General features: G+C 51.8%; 5 protein-coding genes and 1 non-coding gene across 6 annotated transcripts; 4 read left to right on the plus strand and 2 right to left on the minus strand.

Moving 5' to 3' along the window:
* The first annotated feature begins 1,124 nt into the window (after positions 1 to 1,124).
* NCU15163 lies at positions 1,125 to 1,195 on the plus strand. Its single transcript has one exon. It is a non-coding gene; the product is annotated as a tRNA-Gly (tRNA).
* Positions 1,196 to 1,692: 497 nt separating this feature from the next.
* NCU08273 (plasma membrane channel protein) lies at positions 1,693 to 4,661 on the plus strand. The gene is made up of 4 exons (XM_956808.3): positions 1,693 to 1,998; positions 2,063 to 2,103; positions 2,164 to 4,241; positions 4,338 to 4,661. Exons 1-4 carry the CDS (start codon positions 1,931 to 1,933, stop codon positions 4,365 to 4,367), a joined length of 2,217 nt encoding a protein of 738 aa, XP_961901.3. The 5' UTR covers positions 1,693 to 1,930; the 3' UTR covers positions 4,368 to 4,661.
* Positions 4,662 to 5,131: 470 nt separating this feature from the next.
* Positions 5,132 to 7,860, plus strand: NCU08272 (cytochrome b2). The gene is made up of 2 exons (XM_956807.2): positions 5,132 to 6,063; positions 6,134 to 7,860. Exons 1-2 carry the CDS (start codon positions 5,638 to 5,640, stop codon positions 7,211 to 7,213), a joined length of 1,506 nt encoding a protein of 501 aa, XP_961900.1. The 5' UTR covers positions 5,132 to 5,637; the 3' UTR covers positions 7,214 to 7,860.
* A 1,103-nt stretch (positions 7,861 to 8,963) lies between these two features.
* Positions 8,964 to 11,687, plus strand: NCU08271 (GTP-binding protein yptV5). Its single transcript, XM_956806.3, has 2 exons — positions 8,964 to 9,674; positions 9,910 to 11,687. Exons 1-2 carry the CDS (start codon positions 9,479 to 9,481, stop codon positions 11,148 to 11,150), a joined length of 1,437 nt encoding a protein of 478 aa, XP_961899.3. The 5' UTR covers positions 8,964 to 9,478; the 3' UTR covers positions 11,151 to 11,687.
* A 397-nt stretch (positions 11,688 to 12,084) lies between these two features.
* Positions 12,085 to 17,551, minus strand: dcl-1 (dicer-like protein 1). Its single transcript, XM_956805.2, has 3 exons — positions 16,815 to 17,551; positions 14,102 to 16,752; positions 12,085 to 14,049 (listed from the first exon to the last, which is right to left on the minus strand). The coding sequence occupies exons 1-3, from the start codon at positions 17,245 to 17,247 to the stop codon at positions 12,379 to 12,381; spliced, it is 4,755 nt and encodes a 1,584-aa protein (XP_961898.1). The 5' UTR covers positions 17,248 to 17,551; the 3' UTR covers positions 12,085 to 12,378.
* On the minus strand, positions 17,515 to 19,032 carry pdx-4 (pyridoxine-4). The gene is made up of 2 exons (XM_956804.3): positions 18,819 to 19,032; positions 17,515 to 18,748 (listed from the first exon to the last, which is right to left on the minus strand). Exons 1-2 carry the CDS (start codon positions 18,955 to 18,957, stop codon positions 17,991 to 17,993), a joined length of 897 nt encoding a protein of 298 aa, XP_961897.2. The 5' UTR covers positions 18,958 to 19,032; the 3' UTR covers positions 17,515 to 17,990.
* Positions 19,033 to 19,054: the final 22 nt, after the last annotated feature.

A 19,054-nucleotide genomic window follows, 5' to 3' on the forward strand; every position in this document is an offset into this window, starting at 1 on the left:
GTACCTACAACATCATCATAACGCGCATCCCTGACCAACAGCAGCCGTTGGTTGCAAAATACGACCTTCCCATTCAGGAGCTGTGCCACTACAAATAATGCTGTCGCTATTGGAAATCTGGTAGGTCATTCGCTCATCCCACTTGTCATTATCTCGACCTGAATCACAGCGAGCGGTGTTGCCTATTAGACCATCTGTGCTCGGTTTGTTCTTATATCCACTCACCATAGTAAACTTTTCCTTGGTGCAGTTCAACAAGTATACTGTGGCGTGGCTACGTGTGGCATCAGAGCTGAGATAGATGGGATCAATCGATGTGCATGTCCATGCTTCCATTTTCACGTATTCTTTGTCGTTCCAGAATTTCACCGCACTCATCTGATTAACAAATTGCTGATCAGAGAAATCACATCGCCATTCAACCAAAAGGATATTTTTTACATAGTTATATACCTTATATATTGGCAACTTTTTCTAAAAAAACGGCAAATATTTGCGAGTCATCAAATCAAGCGACTCTGTCGGCGCTTGCAGTGACGGTCTACTGCGTAGAGGTAGACGTCCTGCTGGAATCAGACCGATCACGCGACTTTCTTCGTTGGGTCCAAAGGCGGGGTACATTAGTCGTACACCTCCTCCGGCATGTAAAACGTTAGCGCGGTGAATTGAGGTGGTGGCAATAACTTTATTCTCCTTACAAAAGATGTCCGCTTTGCTCACCTCCAATGCCCTGAATATTGTAGAGTGGCGGTACCACGCTAACCATTTACATGCCGACAGAGGTGTAGATCCCAAGTCGAAGCCGGTGTCAACAACAGTGACTACCTGTCCAGCACCAGTGAATGCTCCACTGCAGCGACAAGTTTAGACAGGGCGGCCGAATATACCTTGCGACAGAAGGGCAGTGCTTCTCACCACGGTGTGTCGTTATTGCCATCGACTTCAAGTTCAACATCGTCCAGAACGAGACGAACGCTACTGACTCACCTCACATCCACAACCGGCACATCCGGAAATTGTAATGACTCGACCTCTCAACCAACCCTTACAGGACTGCTTGCATGGGTGAGGGAAGAATGATATAGCCTAAAGTATTTCAAATGTTTCACATGAAGTCCAGATAAGCGCCAGTGGTTTAGTGGTAAAATCCATCGTTGCCATCGATGGGCCCCGCGTTCGATTCGCGGCTGGCGCAATACGGATATTCTTTTTGAACCCCTTCTTTTTCCTGCTTCGTTCTTCACAGTAGTGCTGAACGCTCCTTGATTTGATGATGTGAAAATCAGAGGCCTATTTTTTGGGGGGGGGGGGGGGGCGGGGAATGCTGATCGGTCGTAGACTAATACTAGACTCACCAAAGCGAACTATCGCCGAGTTGTCATTGATAAACATTGAGTAATGTTCCAGATGGTTTCGGTTCGTTTCAGAATGCCCAAACGCTGCGAAGCCGAACACCTTCCGCTACAGTCTTCTTGATCAAAGCGCAATTCAAACAGAGAAGACGCTCAAACTCGTAGCTTTTTGATACCGAATATACAAGTGTAGTATAAGCGTCAAGTCGAATCATGTCATGTTGCACTCCTGACTCTGAGTGCCGTTGGCGGCGTTCGCTTCGCGCACGGGCCAAGTAATCTTTGTCCGAGAAAGAGCCAAGACGCCCAAGATCTTGGTGCTGCAACGTGGAACGGGAGAGGTGGACGTCAGTGACGTCGATCACCCTTTCTCAAATTCCAGGGTTCAAGCTTCACCAAGCTCCAGACCTGCCTGGGCTTTCATCTCATCATCGTCCCCAAAATATCGGGACGTCCCTCTTCTCTATTGCGCATAGACCGCCATATATCAATCACATACCTCTGATCCTCCTCGAAGGCCCGTAATTGACGCCCTACCCTAATTGAAGCAGCAGGCCTGAGAGCCGGTTACCGACACGATGGCCGACCCATTGTCGTTCTACTTGGAAGACGACAAGACGCAGCCCGGAACCAGATCCAACTTCAAGTGAGATGTTTCACATGGTCTGTTTTGCTCAGAGATATTGTGTCGGTGACTAACATGAGCGCAGTGTTGACTACGTGATCCATTACAAGCTGCCCACTACCTCGGGTTTGTCCGCCCCCGGCATGGCCTCCCTAGCAGCATCAGACGACACTAACATTCGCCCAGTAAAAGAGAAAGAGGAAGCTGAGGCTGCCTTCATCCAGCTTATCAACGCCCTCTCCGCCGTTGGATTTGCGACCGAAGTTCGACCGGGCGGGAAATCATCCCTGCTTGTCTTCACCAAGATCGCCTCCGAGAAGCTCCTCACTTCCCAGGTCTACCGGTACCGTATCCAGGACTGGCTTTTCGGCGTCCGCACCTCTGCACCCAACCAGGATCTCTCCAAATACCTTGAAGAGGAGCCCGTGAGCGAGGCCGAACGCCTGCGACTGACCTATCTTCTCATCACCAAGTCGAAGAACGAGGGCGGTGCCGGCATCACCGCCAAGGTTGGCAAGTGGAAGTATGTCGATTCCATCTTTCCCCTTCATGACCATGACTTCAACCGCCGATGGATCAAGGCATGGTCCAGCAAGTACTTTCTCGATGAGGAGGACTTGAACCGCATCCGGGACAAGTTTGGCGAGCGCGTCGCCTTCTACTTTGCCTTCCTCCAGTCATACTTTGCCTTTTTGCTGTTCCCGGCTGCCTTTGGCTTTGCCGCCTGGCTCATTCTCGGCAAGTTTTCGTGGTTCTATGCTGTGGTCAATGCCCTCTGGTCCGTGGTCTTCTTTGAGCACTGGAAAACCAAAGAAGTCGATCTTGCCGTCCGCTGGGGAGTTCGCGGTGTTTCGAGAATCCAGCATCCCAGGCCGCAGTTCCAGTTCGAAAGGGAAGCACAGGATCCGGTAACCGGTGAGATCGTTCGCGTGTACTCACCTTTCAAGCGTCTCGCTCGCCAGTTGCTCCAGATTCCATTCGCCCTGGCTTGTGTTGTCGTCCTTGGTGGCTTGATTGTGAGCTGCTTTTCGATTGAGGTCTTCATCACCGAGATCTACACCGGGCCTTTCAAGCAATACTTGACCTTCTTGCCTACGGTCCTTCTCACCATCTTCATGCCGACCTTCTCGGGACTGCTCACCAACCTCGCCGAGAAGCTTACCAAGGCGGAGAACTATGAGACACACGATGCTCATCAAGCTTCCTTCATTGAAAAGATCTTTGTGCTCAACTTTATTACTTCCTATCTTCCTATCTTCTTGACGGCTTTTGTCTACGTCCCGTTCGGCAAGCTTCTTGTCCCTTATTTGGATGTGTTCAAGGTCACGGCTCAAAGCTTCACGACCATGGAGAAGCCGGTCACCAAGAGCTGGGAAATCAACCCCGACAGGCTGACAACGCAAGTCATCTACTTCACTGTCACGGCACAGATTGTCAACTTCTTGACCGAGGTTATCGTGCCATATGCCAAGCGCAAGGTATTCAAGAAGGTCCAGGAGGTGCAGTCCGAGTTTACCGGCAACGGCCACGAGCTCCAGATCAAGGACCATCCCGACGAGGCCGACTTTCTCAAGCGTGTCAGAAACGAAGCTGAGCTCGACGCATACGATGTCACAGTTGACTACCGCGAAATGGTGGTTCAGTTTGGTTATCTGTCGCTCTTTTCCGTCATCTGGCCGCTTGCCGCTTGCTCCTTCCTCGTCAATAACTGGGTTGAGGCCCGCTCCGATGCCATGAAGATTGCCATCGGCAGCCAGCGGCCCGTCCCCTGGCGTGCCGACTCCATCGGACCCTGGCTCAACTCGCTCGGCTTCCTCTCGTGGCTCGGCAGCATCACCAGCGCCGCTCTGGTCTACCTGTTCAACAAGCATGACATCAACCCCGACGGCACCCCCTGGGACATTTCCGGCTGGGCGCTGCTCCTGTCCATCCTCTTCGCCGAGCACATTTATTTTGCCGTGCAGCTGGTCGTTCGCAGCCTAGTCCAGAAGCTGGACAATCCTGGTCTGCAGAAGGAGCGCGCCGAGCGGTACGCCCTGCGCAAGAAGTTGCTTGAGCAGACTTTTGGTTCTCACGGGTACGACGCCGATCTCACGGAAGAGGCCCGGGGTCCGGGATACGTGAGCAGTGGTGAAAGGATCACGAGGGAGGCGCTCGAGGAGGAAGCCAGAGTCAACGCTACCAAGACGCCGGAGCAGTTGTTCTGGCTGCGCCAAAGAGGCGCGGCGGAAACCATTGAGATCGGTCGGGGTTTGATGGCCGAGGTTAGTACGAACTTGAGCCTGACCTCCTAAGAAGCGCTAGAAGTCTAAAGTTGAGCGCACACAAAAGTGAAACTTGGAGGCTGACATTGAAAGCAGGTCGCGGCGGCCAACCAAACCAAATCGTAAAAGGCCGACACGGCGACAAGACAAAGCACTGGCATGCATTGACTGTTTGCCAACTTGATGGATAGCAATGGGCCACCTAACATAGACCGTACCATGTCGGTATTGTGTGGGGAGGTCTTGGTATGCGGAGTGGTGGTGGAACCGGTTCCATTTCAACGGGGGGACATCTCATGATGGGAGAGGAAGCCTGGATGAATCGGGTGACGGCGAGCGTAGGTAAGACTGTGATTGCAGAAGAGGTGTAACAATACATATCAACACTTCAATAATTAAAAGCATATTCACGTGAGCGCGTGTTGATATCTTCACGGTCAAGTTTCGATGTTTATCTGGTTCCCTTTCTGCAAAGGGAGTCTGCCTTGGCGCTTCATCATTACTGCATTGTTTGTGCTTCAGGGCACTGAGGGGTGGGGGGCAGCCAGCCAGATGTCTGGACGACGCACAGTGAGGTGAATTGGGTGAGTCTAGACGCCCAAGGTTTGAACCAGTGCTCCAAGGGGGCAACTCCTCCAATATTTTACCGGACAGCGGATTGGATGAGAGGAACACGACAGTGTCGTGTGGACTGTGGAGTATTGTTGATCTCGCGGTCCCACACCCCCCACTTAAAAGTTGTTGGAGGACGACCCCGCACCATGCACCTCCACGTTTGAAGCCCCGCCGATGCCGAGCTTTTCCCCACACCCGACGACGGGAGTTTGGGGTCATTGGGAATTGGGGGGCGGCCGATTGGTAATCGGACGGGAGTCAGTTAACCGGGGAATCGCCAGTGCCTCCGAAACGGCAAACCGGAGTCAGTTAGCCGGGGCAGCGAATCGAATTACCAGGGCCTCCGAAGTTCGCAGCCTTCAGTTCTAGTCTAGTGTCGTCCGTGTCCCGTTGGATCCCGTTGAAGTGTTGGCCCAAAGCGTCAAGTGCCGCTCTCTCGTGTATCTCTATTCCCGAAACAACTACTACATATCTAGCCGGCGTTGCCATTTTTATACCTTGTTTTTTTCCCAGCCGCGTGTTTTCATCTTTTTGTTTTCTCTTATTCTTATATTATTACTGATTGTCAGTCTTTGGCTTCCTTCACTGCCAAGCTTCTCTCGTCTGACGTAGTTGGTTTGTGGCCGCCCCGGAAATCAGTTAGCGGAAATAACAGTCGCAACATCACCCCATCTTCTTCTCTTCTCCGGTTTTTGCGCCGAAAACCGAACATTATATACAGCATACCCGGAACAACAGGACGCATCCAGTCGACAGAAACCACCATACAACACTAGTCAGAATGGCTCCCCAAACACCACTGACCGGCGTCGAGGTCGCCAAGCACAACACCCAGGATGACTGCTGGGTCATTGTCCACGGCAAGGCCTACGACATCACAGAGTTCCTCCCCGAGCACCCCGGTGGCATGAAGATCATCCTCAAGTATGCCGGCAAGGATGCTACCGAGGAGTTTGATCCCATCCATCCCCCAGACACTCTCGAGAAGTACCTGGCCAAGGACAAGCACCTGGGCCCCGTCGACATGTCCACCGTCGTGACTGAGAAGGCCGAGGTTGATCCCGAGGAGCAGGCGCGCTTGAAGCGCATTGAGGAGATGCCCTTGCTCGAGCAGTGCTACAACCTGCTTGACTTTGAGGCGGTGGCCAAGAGGGTTATGAAGAAGAATGCCTGGGCTTACTACTCTAGCGCGGCGGATGATGAAATTGTAAGGCTATCTTTTGTTTCCAGCCCCTTCCTTGGATCATCCGTGTATTCGCTAACCTCGTGTGCTCCAGACTCTTCGCGAAAACCACGCCGCCTTCCATCGTATCTGGTTCCGCCCCAAGGTTCTCGTTGATGTCGAAAAGGTCGACTTCAGCACCACGATGCTCGGAACCAAGGTTGATATTCCCTTCTACGTCACGGCCACTGCCCTTGGCAAGCTCGGCCACGTTGAGGGCGAGGTTCTGCTCACTCGCGCCGCCAAGAAGCACAACGTCGTCCAGATGATCCCCACTCTCGCCTCCTGCGCCTTTGACGAGATCATGGACGCCGCCGAGGGCGATCAAGTCCAGTGGCTGCAGCTCTACGTCAACAAGGACCGCGCCATCACCGAACGCATCATCAAGCACGCCGAAAAGCGCGGCTGCAAGGCCCTCTTCATCACCGTCGATGCGCCCCAGCTCGGTCGTCGTGAGAAGGACATGCGCGTCAAGTTCACCGACGACGGCAGCAACGTCCAGAAGGGCCATGAGACCAATCGCAACGAGGGTGCGGCCCGCGCCATCAGCAGCTTCATCGACCCCGCCCTCAGCTGGAAGGACATTCCCTGGTTCCAGAGCGTCACCAAGATGCCCATCATCCTCAAGGGCGTCCAGCGCGTCGAGGATGTGATCAAGGCCGTTGAGGCCGGCGTGCAGGGTGTTGTCCTGTCCAACCACGGTGGTCGCCAGCTCGAGTTCGCCCGCTCGGGCATTGAGGTTCTCGCCGAGACCATGCCGGTGCTGCGCGAGCTCGGCCTGGAGGACAAGATCGAGGTCTACATCGACGGCGGCATCCGTCGCGCCACCGACATTCTCAAGGCCCTCTGCCTGGGCGCCAAGGGTGTCGGTATCGGTCGCCCCTTCCTGTACGCCATGTCGGCGTACGGATTCGATGGTGTTGACCGCGCCATGCAGCTGCTCAAGGACGAGATGGAGATGAACATGCGCCTGATTGGCGCGACCAAGATCGAGGACCTCAACCCCGGCATGCTGGATCTCAGGAGTCTATACAACCACGGCGCGCCGCCAACGGATACGCTGTCGAACATCTCGTATGATGCTTTGATTAGCCCGGCCCAGAGGGTCAAGTTTGCGGAAAAGTCCAAGATCTAGAAGGTGTTTATCTGTTTAATGATTTGTATTTGATGAAGTGATGGATATATCCTGGTTTGGTTTTGTTTTTGAGCTAATTTTGGGGTAAAAGGGGTTTAGCGGCGGTATATATCTGCTAGAATTTGTTGGATATGCCATTCATGTCTACTCCTGATTCTCGTGCCAACCCACGTATCCAATGTCCCTAATGGGTTCAACTTTCCTCACAATATGTCCCAGCTGAGCCTGCCATACTACAATATCTCTTTTAGTGTATGGTCGTGTGTGTGTGCTTACATGAACGCCTCTTCTGTGCGTCGGACTGTCGGACAGCAACCCGAGAGAATGGTATAATCAGGTAAAACCGGGAAAGTGATCGCCGCCATGATCGGTCATGATGTGCCCTCCTGCATTTGGAAACCGGTTGTGCGGTTTGTACCATGGTACTGCTATCACACTCTTAATGCCTGATAGGTAAAATATGTCTTCAAGTTTTTAAGGCGATGAAGACAGCAAAGAGGGGGTTAGGAGGGGCAAACCATAACAATTCCGGATCTCGAGTGTGACCTGGATCTTGCATTGCAAGCGCGTGGTTTTCTCGCTGTGGCACCTGGGAATAAGAACATGCAAGTTGACACTTGAAGGAAGTCGGGAGCGTATGGTAGTTCCCTGGGAAGTTGAAGTCATTCATCCCATTCGTTTATTGTTATCTTTTTATTAATTCACAATGGCAATGAAGGGCCAATGGAAATTAGTTGGATTGTCTTTTCAGACATTAGGGTTGTCCATAAGAGCTGACCAAACCGGATACTTTCTACTTTTTTTTCTTCTTTGAATCCGACATGATTAAAAATGGAAAGCAACACCTTGACGATGCCCTCGTATAAATCAGATCCAACCTAAGCGGGCAGGGCAGGTCGCCAACGCCCTAGCGGCCAAGTTTCTTTCAAGCCTAGCACGCCTAGCACGCACTACCCGCTCGTTCGGTTATACCCGCCCAGCAACTGAATGGGACTCGTAATTTCAACACTAGTCCGCCCGGTATACTATGTTAAGAGCTGTCATCCACATCCTTCCCGTCATGACGTAAAGGTGCTTGTTTTCGGTCTCAAAAAACATGACCATTTCCAGTCACCAGACAACCTTTTTGAGCTCTAAAGAAGCAACAGGACATGCCAACCCGCCGCACTACATGATATGTACACCTACATACTGACGGGAGTACCACAGTACATTGGGTGAGGCATAATATAGGTAGGTAAATGCATGCCTGTAATATCCCGTCATTGCATCCAGCAATGTGTCGTGTACAGGAACTGCAGGACTGGCTGCCTGCCACTGCGCCACTGTACCACGTACTGGACGAAGCGGGCATGTGCACCATTGCCCTCCGGCTGGGAGCCCTGCAGAGTCGCCTATGCTACTGAGTAGGACGCAGCGGAACGGGTGACGGGCAGTTACATACATGACATGATGCTTACACTGGTACGGGTACCGATATCGTAAATGCGTGATTGTCCCTCTTCAGCCAAACTGTCTTCACGACGGATTGTGTCTTCCAGTATGTTGTTTTTCTGAATATATGTTGTTGTACACTACTCTCGTTGTCGCGTTGCACGTGCCATCTGAAACAGAAACCCACCGTATCGTTGAGAATCAATACCAAGGCTGGCGCAAGTTGGCCAAGTTAGGTGCGAGGATGTGTGTGAGGGATTTGGCCACCTATGGCTAGAAATAAAAGCGCAAGAGCAAAGAAGAATAAGAAGAAGCTGGGACTGGTGGAAGGTCGGACTGGACTCAACTTTGCCCAGTCTTATCATCTTGAAACAAGCAACACATCCACCCCGTACATTATCCAGGCTCTGAACACCTATTTACCTTTGGTCCATGTAACTTATACGTAGGCCGAACGAATCGACTTCACAAACCTTACATTACATTAACGGCTCCTTGCCCACCCTTGTCATTGCCTACCCTGTCCGTCCTTTCTTGGCCTCAAAAGACCATTCACTTCCCCCCCCACCTTCCTCGTCCGTCAAAGAGACTCTCCAACGTTCCTCCAACTACCCATCACTACTCCGTGGCATCGAGAGGGGGAAAAGAAGGGGAGAAGAACGACATTTGACAGATAATAAGTCGTCCGATATACCTAACATACAGAGGAGACGAGGACAAGCAAACAAAAACGACAAACGCAAGGCATTACCATACCCTTACCTTGACACATATCGCGAGAAACGACAGAAACAAGGAATAAAAACAACAACCCCACGAACGAACGACGATATGTCGTCTTCTCTCGAGGCTAAAATAGTCGTTCTCGGCTCCCAGGGCGTCGGCAAAACATCCCTCGTGACGCGCTTCTGCAAGGGTGCCTTCAACCCAGCCCAAATCACCTCGACCGTTGGCGCCAGCATGATGACCAAGCGCGTTATCGACACTGATACCGATACCGTGGTGCGATTACAGATTTGGGATACTGGTATGTCGTGGTGGTGATTTACACTTGTCGATATAAATCACATGCATATGTTCCATCACTGCCTCCATATTTACCTACCCATGTCCTCCTCCCCCAGCTTGCCCCACCCATTTACTATATATATATAAATGTAGTATCCGTCCCCATCACTCCCCACATAGGAAACAGCAACAATAACAAGAGCATGAGGCTGACTTATACCCGAAACATAAAACTATTTGAAAAAAATAAACAGCTGGCCAAGAACGTTTCCGCTCCATCTCCCGTCTCTACTACCGCGGCGCCAATGCCTGCATCCTATGCTACTCCATCACCGACGCCGCCTCCTTCGCCGAGATGGGCATGTGGCTAACCGAACTACGGCGCAACCTGCCTCAGGACATAGTCCTGCACGTCGTCGGCACCAAGGCTGACATGGTCGCCCGCGACCCTTCCAAGCGAGAAGTGCCCTTTGAGCGCTGCATCGCCTATGTAGCCGAAAACCTGAACCCGGGCGTGGGATCGACGCCACCACCTACGGCCACGCCGTTGGGGATGCCCGGGGTAGGGGGCTCTTTGAATTCAAATAGTGGTGGTGGCTTAGGAGGGTGGGCAGGTACAGGAACAGGAACAGGGGCGACGACGACGACAACGACGACAGGTACTGGGACTACACCAGCAACAACAACCACAGAAAGACCAGAACGATCAGGTCTAGGAGGGCTAGGAGGGTTAGGGGGAATCAGACTACGAGGAGGCGAAACCTCCCACCACCAACAACAACAACAACAACGAGAAACCCAAAATGCCGAAGGAAGCAACACCACAACAACCGGCGGCGGCGGCGGCGGACCTAGACCACGTCTACGCAACCACCATCACCCCCACCCCCATGGCTTCCAAAGCACCGAACCTCGCTCCCCCAGCTCCAAACGCAGCTCTGGCTTTTGGGGCCAAGAAGTCGGCTGGGACGCCTGCCATGAGATCTCTGCCGAATCAGGCGAAGGCGTGGAAGAAGTCTTTCGTGTGGTTACTCGCAAACTGGTGGAACAAAATCGCAGGATGCAGCAGGCTTTGTTAGCTGCTGCTGCTACACCTGGTGTCTTCACTCCTGGTGTATTCGGGCCTGGGACTGGTGGATTTTATCCTGATGGTGTGACAGGAGGACTAGTAGGCGGCGGTGGTGCTAGTGGTGCTGGTGCTGGTGCTGGTGGTTACGGAGCTGGTGTTGGCGGTGTTGGGTATGGTGTTGGAGGGGGAGGTAGTGGTGGTGGTGGTGCGGGGGGGAACGGACTGCCAGGGTACTTCGATCTGAATCCCAATGCGACAATCAGGGTGGGGAGGGATAGGAGGAGTTGGTTGTTTAGTCCGGGGATCTTGTCGACGCCGGGGATATTGCTGCCTGGGGGAGGAGGGGATGGTGTGGGGGTAAACGTGGGAGGGGAGCAGCAGATGGGTGATGATGGTAGGAGAGGTGGGAAGGGAAAGTGCTGTTGACATCTTTGCTCGCCCCTCCGAGGTCAAGATTCTGGTGCTTGGTGTCTCTGCTCTGTCTTGAAGGAGAGAAAGAGGAGGAAAAGCGGGAAGAAGAAGATGGATGGATGGATGGATGGATGGACGCATGCGTGTCTATCATGATGATACCCATGATTTTACGGAAACGACACGGTCTTTTTTCTTTGTGTTATGCTTAGCCTCATTTTACTTGCATCGTTTTCCATGACCGGCCGTTAGATACCTGGTCCATTTGGGCTTTTGATTTGGCCTAGGAGAGAGAGCATTGCAATAACGGAAGGGAAGGGAAGGGAAAGACAAGGGTCAATTTCAACCGGGGCTTGTCTGTTTGAACTTCATACTTGCTGATCGGGTTTGGACCATGGTTTGGTTTTGTGCCTAGCTTCCTTTTATGTTTGTTTTCCTCTGTTCTGCATTGTTTATGTTTTCCTCATATCCTCTACTCAAAGATTACTATGTGTGCTTACTTTGCCTCTTACTCGTCTTTTCATCATTACTCCTGCTGGACCAGGAATAACGCTTCATGGACGTTTCCTAATCTACAAGTTATTTCTCTCTCTTCTTTTTCATTTTTTTTCCCTTTCTCTATCTTCTGTTACTAGTGGCATTATTAGTGGCATTAGGTTCGGTAACGGCATGGATACACGCATGGACACAGTTTTAGGCATGGGTTCGGTAAAAAAGGAGGTTAGCAGTCAGTTAGAGCACATTATTCATGGACCGAGAATGGAGTCTCTACTTGAAGCTACTTTGTTGGTGATTAACATGGAGCTCTTCCGGGGAGTTTTCCCATGCTAAGTGAATTGATCTTGTCGAAGTTCACGAGGCTTACAGGATTTCCATACCCTGATTGAATTGGTCAAGTATTAGTGACTGAAGCATAAGAAAAGTGAAGACAAGGTAGTCCTTGAGCCACGTTTTGACTTGTCTATTTTTATCCTCTATCGACCTTGACGGCCTTTGATACCCCTTTCATGAATCTGGGTATTCGTAAATCGATATGCCATGGATATCTCTAGAGGAGCCCATAGATGCAAGGCCAAGCACCTCACCAAAATACCCATCAACCAACTTCCTATTAATGCCCGCTGTGTTCAGCACGCCCATAAGAGCATGTGTCATCGCTGAGAAACTTTCCGTGCCGAGTTAACGAACCATTCCAATACCCCCCCTCGCAAACAGTTCAGAGCCATCGATCGTAGAATAAAAACTAAACCGCCGTGCCATGTACCTCTCCATCCACATCCGCCTCTGGCACTCCTCCATCAACCTCCATCGGCACCCCCTTACAATTACACCCCAACCTCTCCCTGAACTCCTCCACGCTCATGCCCTCCAAAAGCTTGATAGCCTTCTTCGCCATAGCCGACTTTGCATACCGTCCACTGGCCGCCACCGCATGCACCACCGTCTTGCCATGTACCAGTAGCGCCGAGACCACCTTGGGCGGATTGATCTCACTAATCTCACCAGCCACTGCACCATTGCCCCCTCTTCCACCTCTTCCTTCCGTAACATCTGTGTCCAGCTCCTTGGCAAAGCTTCTCCACTCGTTGCAGCGGAACTTGTGCGCCATCATGTTCGCCACAAAGGTGACGGGATGTTTGTTGGCGAAGGTATCATAAAGATGCATATCCTCGAAAAAAGGCAGAACGTGCATGTTGAAGAAGTTTTGGACTACGGAGTAATCGTACTCGCTGTCAACGAAGATGGCGCCAATGTATGCCTCCACCACGTCCGACAGGCACTTGGGCAAGCGAGAAGCGTGTGTGATGTGCACCCAGTAATCCCTGCTATACTCGTCTGCGGTTTTTCCTGCGTTGATAGCCTCCTGCTTGGCCGTCTCAAGTGCTTCTTCTATCTCGGTCACATACTCGGCGATGTCCTTGAGGATGGAGGGCGACATGGTGGCGATGCACTTGTTGAATCCCAAGTGGAAGGAGAGGCAGCACAGAAACTGGTTGGACACCATGGCCATTTTGTGCTCCGTTAGCCATTGCGGGTCGGCGGCGGGGAACTTGCGGAAGAGGTAATCAACAGCGACCATGTCGAAGAGCGCGTCGCCGAGGAATTCGAGGCGTTGGTACGAGGGGAGACGTTCGTAGAGGGACGGGTACGTCGGGTGCTGGAAGGCTGCGCGCAAGAGACGCGGGTGCTTGAATTTGTAGCCCATGCGCTCGGAAAACTTTTTGGCCATGTCGCGCTGGGCACTATTGGCTGATTCCGTCTGCCAGGTTGGCTTTTGATATACGGCGTAGTAGTCGCCGTAGCTGATCATGCGGTGCTTCTTGTCTTTGACCATGGCAGTTACAGCCTTGATCGCCATGTCAAAGCTGCCCTTCTCTTGGCCTGTAAGGTAGGCGGCGCCAATGAGGGCCTCGCAAACGTCAGCAATGGACTTGTCGGCCAGGACATGCCGCTGACGCGCGTCCTTACTCTTGCCCTTCTTCAAAATTAGGCCCTCCGGATACCATTGTCTGCGGTTAAATGACATGGACCGGATGTATTCTTCGAGCCCTATCTCTAGGGCGTTGTTGAATAGGTTCTTGTTGCAGATAAGGAGCATACGCTCGACATGATACTCGAATTCGCCCTTGTCAGGGATCAAGGTATATATGGCAATGGTTGTTGCCATTTTCAAGAAGGAGTCACCAAGAAACTCGAGTCTCTCGTAGTTGTCACCCATTCCAGTTTGAAAGTTTTCCTTCTCGGCATCGTGTTCATCCGAGTTATCGCTGTCCTTGGTGAAGGCCTCAAGGGCGAGGTCTGGGCGCAAGTCTAGACCCAGAAGCTTGCATGCGTCCAATGCAACTAGATTCGATTCTACCCGGTGTATGATTGACGGGAAACAGAGAAGCATTGCCACCACATCTGCTGGTATCTGTATATGACATGTTAGAATCATCTTTTTGACATAAAGTACACATACTTACAGGTGAAATCCTCATGGGTTCAAGAATCAGGAAACACTGTTGTGGTTCCACGTCCTCATCCCTCAGCGTATCGTCGAGAAAGTCTCGACGAGTGGAAATAAGCGCAGCCTCCACGACAGGCTGATCCGCCTGGAATATCATAAAGCCACGCGACTTTGACCATAAGCTGTTGCTGTAGTTCAGAATGTCATGTGTGGTGCCTAAGCCTCTCCAAGCCCTGTGATTCGGTGCAACAATACCATCTGGCACGGGATCCGTGGGTTTCATGTCATGGCGACGGTGATGAGTAAAGAACTTCCGTGCTCCGTCGTATGGGTCAACTACAAACTTGTCTTGGAAAAAATCATCTGGCTCAAGAAACGTGTATGGCACCTTCTCGTTCTCACTGACGTATGCTAGCGCTTTTCGGTCAATGAGGTGAGCTGGGCTCTTGGCCAAGCGGAAGTCAAACCCGTGACCACCGTCCATTGGAGAGAGAAAGTACGGAAGGTTGACTGCTGTCGCCTCGTATTCCTTGCTGAAAACATCCATGAAAGCTTTCAGGGTGAAACGAGTAAGTTGCTCCACCAACGTATCGTCAGCCTGGACAGAACCTGGGATAGGCACGCAGCGGACTTTGGAAAAGCGCTTAGTGCCAAAAAAGAGCGGAAAGGAAGCCACTTCTGGGAGAGCGCTTCTACTAAGCAGGAGAAGAGGACGAGAGCTACGCCCAAGGGTGTCCGGGTTCTCCAGAACAAACGCAGTGGCAAAAAGCTGCGTGACCACGCCTCGAACCGACCATAATTCGGGCTTCAGACGCATGGCGTACTCCGTCTTCTTCTTTGAGCTGACAGCAAGGCGAGCATTCCGCATTTCCGGTAGCTGCTTGGTGAACACAGACTGGAGGTGGTTATCCAAGTGGCCAGCCTTGAGTAAAGCAAGGCAAAGCTCGAATGCAGCTGCACATTTGGCCACCCCCTTACTTAAATGTACTTTGCCAACCGCGCTCTTGATGGGTGATGCATCAGGCATGACGACCTCGCACTGAAAGCCACCAGGAACAGTGGTGATGTAGTATTCCGGACTCAAACTCGTCTCCGGTGGGTGTGGTAGGGTGGCGGTGAAGTTGGCGAGACAGACAAGGCTTTGCATATAGCTGAGTTTCGCACCAGTATCTGGGACAGTGTACTGCCTCTTGCCCTTTTCCTTCCGAAGCAGATAGTCCAAGTTCATATGGTTGCCAGTCAGCTTCCTGTCTTCGGGTAGAGCCTCGCAGAACTTGCGCAGGACATCTTCAGCCCCTTTAGCTCGCAATATCCTGGAGTGGTGCTCGTAATTCCCTTTTTCGATCATCTGGATGTAGCGAGAATCTGGACGACGAGCTCGACCACGCGACTGGATACACTGAATCAGAGTATCATAGAGATCGAATCTGATAACGATATTGCAATCTGGAATATCGAGACCTTCCTCAGCAACAGAAGTAGCAAATAGGCAGTTTATCTCGCCAAGCTTGAACTTTCGAATTATTCTGTTTTGTTGCTGGAAGTTGATCTTGGCGTTGACATAGCTTGAGCCAGTTGTCCCACCTCCAACCAAGACTTCTGCTGCAATGCTGGGTATGTGAGACTTTATCTCAGGCTGCTGGAGCAAATCCGCCAACAGCATCGCCGTGTTCCGCTGTCGGACAAAAATAATGCATCTTTGCGCACCCACGCCCCTCTCGAACTGATCACGCAAGATTCTAACAAGCATGATGACCTTGGACGACAACATCGTCGGATCGAGAGCAGCGGGTGAAAATGTATGCGCGTTAACCAACTCGTGAGCTTCACGGACTTGCTTGACGTGCTTTTCGGTGATTTCATCGAGGGCTGCGACTTTCATGAGATCTCTCTCAGTGCGTGATTCCAGTTTGACTATGTCCTCTTGTTTGAAGAAAAGTTGCCAATACCGGTCGGCACACCATGTTCCCAATTTAGATGCAGCCGAGGTAGTAAAGTTGAGCGGCTTCTTAAACAGCTCTTGTCCTCCAACAAGTTTGCGTAATTGCTTGTTGAGGACTGTCTCCGAGTCTGGTCGACCACGAACGTATTCAACAACCAACTCGGTCTTGGGTTTGCAAATCGTATGCTGAAGGGCGGCCGGGTCGGCGGCCGTGGCTATTTGGCTGTGAAGTAACGCCTCCAGTTCTGCCGCAGCCCGCCTCGGGTCAACCTTCGCGTCAACCGGGGAGGCCGTCAAGCCAAGGATTCTGGGTCTTCTCTCCAGCTGCTCATCAATATAAAAGTTCTTGATGATGCGAGCATACGGATGATCTTTTTTCGTATGGTGGGCTTCGTCGAAGATCAAGAGGTTGATCTGGTCCATTCTAATCCAGGAATGATGGAGCGCTGTGCTGAGGATTTCAGCTGTACAGACAACCACTTCGTTTTGCTCCAATGCTTCCTTCCAGAAAGCTTTTGATTCGACACCTTCCACCATCTCACCGCATAGTTTCTCCATTGGGAAATCGAGGTTCTTGGTGAGAAAGCTGTGTTGTTGGAACACCAAGGCCACCTTGTCGACCAGGAAGAAGGCAATCCGTCTGGGTAAACCCTTTTCTCGGTCCTCCAATTCACCAGTAATGACCCAGCGTAACAACATGGCGGCGATCAGAGTCTTTCCGGATCCTATCCAAGGTTTGAACAAGTCAGAAAGAGGGTCCCAGTTTGACAGAGTGTGAGGAACTTACCTGTATCCAGAACAGCAATCGTGTTTTGCTGTTTTGCACGTTCAAAAAGCTCCACCTGATATTCTCGTGGTGAAGTGATGATTCTCTCGCTATCAAAGCCAATAGCGGGCAACACGTCCACGCCGGCCACCCTTGCCGCTTCTATCGCGGCTTTTCTTTGGTCTCTTGCCAGAGTTTCCTGGTGCTCCTCGATCCACGAGTTGAAAGCAGCAGTATCGGCAAGCTTCTTGGCCGAAATCTTCTTGGGCTTGGGTTCCGGGTTCACTGTCCATCTTTTAACGCCGTCCTCGCTCTCGACATCAGAGGCGTTTCCTCTGTCGTCGTTGTCGGAGACCACATCTTCTTGGGAGAGATCTATCAAATCTTCATCGCCGCCGATTATCTGGCTAGTCGCCTCCGGTGGGATAAAGGGTAGCCGAGTGGCTACGGCCATGGTGACGAGCTGTCGTTCTTTTCCTTCTTGTTGCGTGATGGAAGTTTGGTGATAATTTTGCAAAAGAGCGCGTGGACCGAACCGAAAGTGACAGACTGCTGTCGGGAATGAGAGTCAAAGTTATTGACGGACAACGAAGACCAAATAGCTAGACCAGGTCCAAGACGTTCGGGGATGCAGCAAGTACTGGAATCAGGGACTGCCACCGGACCCTCTCAACTTGGGTTCGTCAAGTATCGACCGAAGCGAGCTATCGCATTGTTGGTTGTTGAAGAAGAAATATGAAATTGGAAGCAGTTGCCGCGAGAGAACAGCAAGTTATAGAGAACGGAAGGGTGCGATGACAGTTTGGAGTGTTTGTGAGTAAGTGAAGACCGTGGGGGAAGAACGAAGCTGAGGTTCAGGCAGGTGCAAAAGCTCGGGCCCCGCTTTTATACAAACACTCGCAACAGATGAGATGAAGACAGGAAGGTTACACTGCTGCCATAAACCAGATAAAATTGACACCCTTTCCATCGCTTCGGTTCATTATAGCAGTTCAAACATAACGCTAGCATCTTGCTGTTGGTGGGGAGTTTGTTCGGCCATTATTTTGTGTCAAAGTTGTGTTGCTAAGCAAACATGGCAGGATCAAAATGTGCCGGGTAGGCAAAGAAAGAAAGGAGAAAAAGAAAGAAAGGAACCGATCATGATCATAAGGAAAAGTGAGCCAACCGACCAGAACGATAAGTACCTAGCTAAACTTATGGACTTAGCCTTTCCAAAGTCCACTTGTCTTCACCTCCATCTTGATGGACGCGGTCGTAGACAAACCGATCATGTAGACGGTTTTGCCTTCCCTGCCAGAACTCGACCCGTTCAGGAACGATCCGCAAGCCTCCCCAGAAATCCGGGACGGGGATCTTCTCCTCGCCTTCAAAGCGCTGCTCCGACTCCTTGACCCACTTGTCCAGCTGTCTTCGTCCGTCGTCGTCGGGATCCGCAGGGTCGGGATGGAGGACAGCGCTTTGTTTGCTTGACCAGGCGCCAAGACGACTGCCACGAACTCTTGTGTCAAAGTAAGCCTGGCTCTCCTCTCGTGTCAAGCGCTCCGCTCTTCCCTCCACCCTGACCTGCCTTTCCAACGGCTCCCACCAGAAAACAAGAGAAGCCCATGGGTTGCCGGTGCTGGATCCATCCTCACTGCCAAACAAGTCGCGCGCCTTCCCACTGGTGCCAAAGTTGCTGTAAATAACAAAGCCCTTTGGGTCCAGCTCCTTCATGTACACCATGCGCGACGAGACGCGACCCGAGGGCAACTGTGCAGTCGATAGCGTGCAGGTTTCGGGGTGAGAAATGCCCGTTTCGGGTTGGCAAGCGTCCGTGAACCATTTGTGGAATTGGGTAATGGGACTATCGGGGTCAAGGTCGGACCGTCTTAAGCCTCCTCGGGTCTCGGCCTTGAGGAACTGAGCCGCTTGACCGGGGACGGACGGGTCGGCTGAGGCACCGGCGGGGGCAACTAGAGGTCAAGAGTCAGCTCCTGTTGCCATTGCAGTGGTATCTCTGTGAATGTTCCCAATCCCACTTACAGATGAGCTTTGCGCCATCTTGCGCTGGGTGGAGAGCCATTGTCTTGGTAGTGAAGGTAGCAACTCTCGGGGGGTTCAAAGGCTTCGGACGAAGGGTGACTGCAGAGACGGAGAAGAGGCGACGACAACTTGCTCGCATTGGCAAGACAAAAGTGAATGGATGTGAGGAGCAACGAAGCAGGAAGTTTTATAGTGGCACCACTTTGCAGTCCGGTCGGACCTCTATAAAAGGAAAA

This window comes from Neurospora crassa, linkage group IV, assembly GCF_000182925.2.
Source record: "Neurospora crassa OR74A linkage group IV, whole genome shotgun sequence".
NCBI classification, from domain to species: Eukaryota; Fungi; Ascomycota; class Sordariomycetes; order Sordariales; family Sordariaceae; genus Neurospora; species Neurospora crassa.

What these genes read in the sequence shown, in the direction of transcription:
- NCU08273 (XM_956808.3), top strand. Translation starts at nt 1,931, where the DNA reads ATGGCCGACCCATTGTCGTTCTACTTGGAAGACGACAAGACGCAGCCC. An exon ending in CAAGCTGCCCACTACCTCGG is followed by an intron (nt 2,104 to 2,163) that starts GTTTGTCCGCCC and finishes ACATTCGCCCAG; the next exon opens with TAAAAGAGAAAGAGGAAGCT. An exon ending in GTCGGGGTTTGATGGCCGAG is followed by an intron (nt 4,242 to 4,337) that starts GTTAGTACGAAC and finishes CATTGAAAGCAG; the next exon opens with GTCGCGGCGGCCAACCAAAC.
- NCU08272 (XM_956807.2), top strand. Translation starts at nt 5,638, where the DNA reads ATGGCTCCCCAAACACCACTGACCGGCGTCGAGGTCGCCAAGCACAAC. An exon ending in GCGCGGCGGATGATGAAATT is followed by an intron (nt 6,064 to 6,133) that starts GTAAGGCTATCT and finishes CGTGTGCTCCAG; the next exon opens with ACTCTTCGCGAAAACCACGC.
- NCU08271 (XM_956806.3), top strand. Translation starts at nt 9,479, where the DNA reads ATGTCGTCTTCTCTCGAGGCTAAAATAGTCGTTCTCGGCTCCCAGGGC. An exon ending in ATTACAGATTTGGGATACTG is followed by an intron (nt 9,675 to 9,909) that starts GTATGTCGTGGT and finishes AAAAATAAACAG; the next exon opens with CTGGCCAAGAACGTTTCCGC.
- dcl-1 (XM_956805.2), bottom strand. Translation starts at nt 17,247, where the DNA reads ATGGCCGTAGCCACTCGGCTACCCTTTATCCCACCGGAGGCGACTAGC. An exon ending in GATTGCTGTTCTGGATACAG is followed by an intron (nt 16,753 to 16,814) that starts GTAAGTTCCTCA and finishes AACCTTGGATAG; the next exon opens with GATCCGGAAAGACTCTGATC. An exon ending in AACCCATGAGGATTTCACCT is followed by an intron (nt 14,050 to 14,101) that starts GTAAGTATGTGT and finishes TGTCATATACAG; the next exon opens with ATACCAGCAGATGTGGTGGC.
- pdx-4 (XM_956804.3), bottom strand. Translation starts at nt 18,957, where the DNA reads ATGCGAGCAAGTTGTCGTCGCCTCTTCTCCGTCTCTGCAGTCACCCTT. An exon ending in AGATGGCGCAAAGCTCATCT is followed by an intron (nt 18,749 to 18,818) that starts GTAAGTGGGATT and finishes CTTGACCTCTAG; the next exon opens with TTGCCCCCGCCGGTGCCTCA.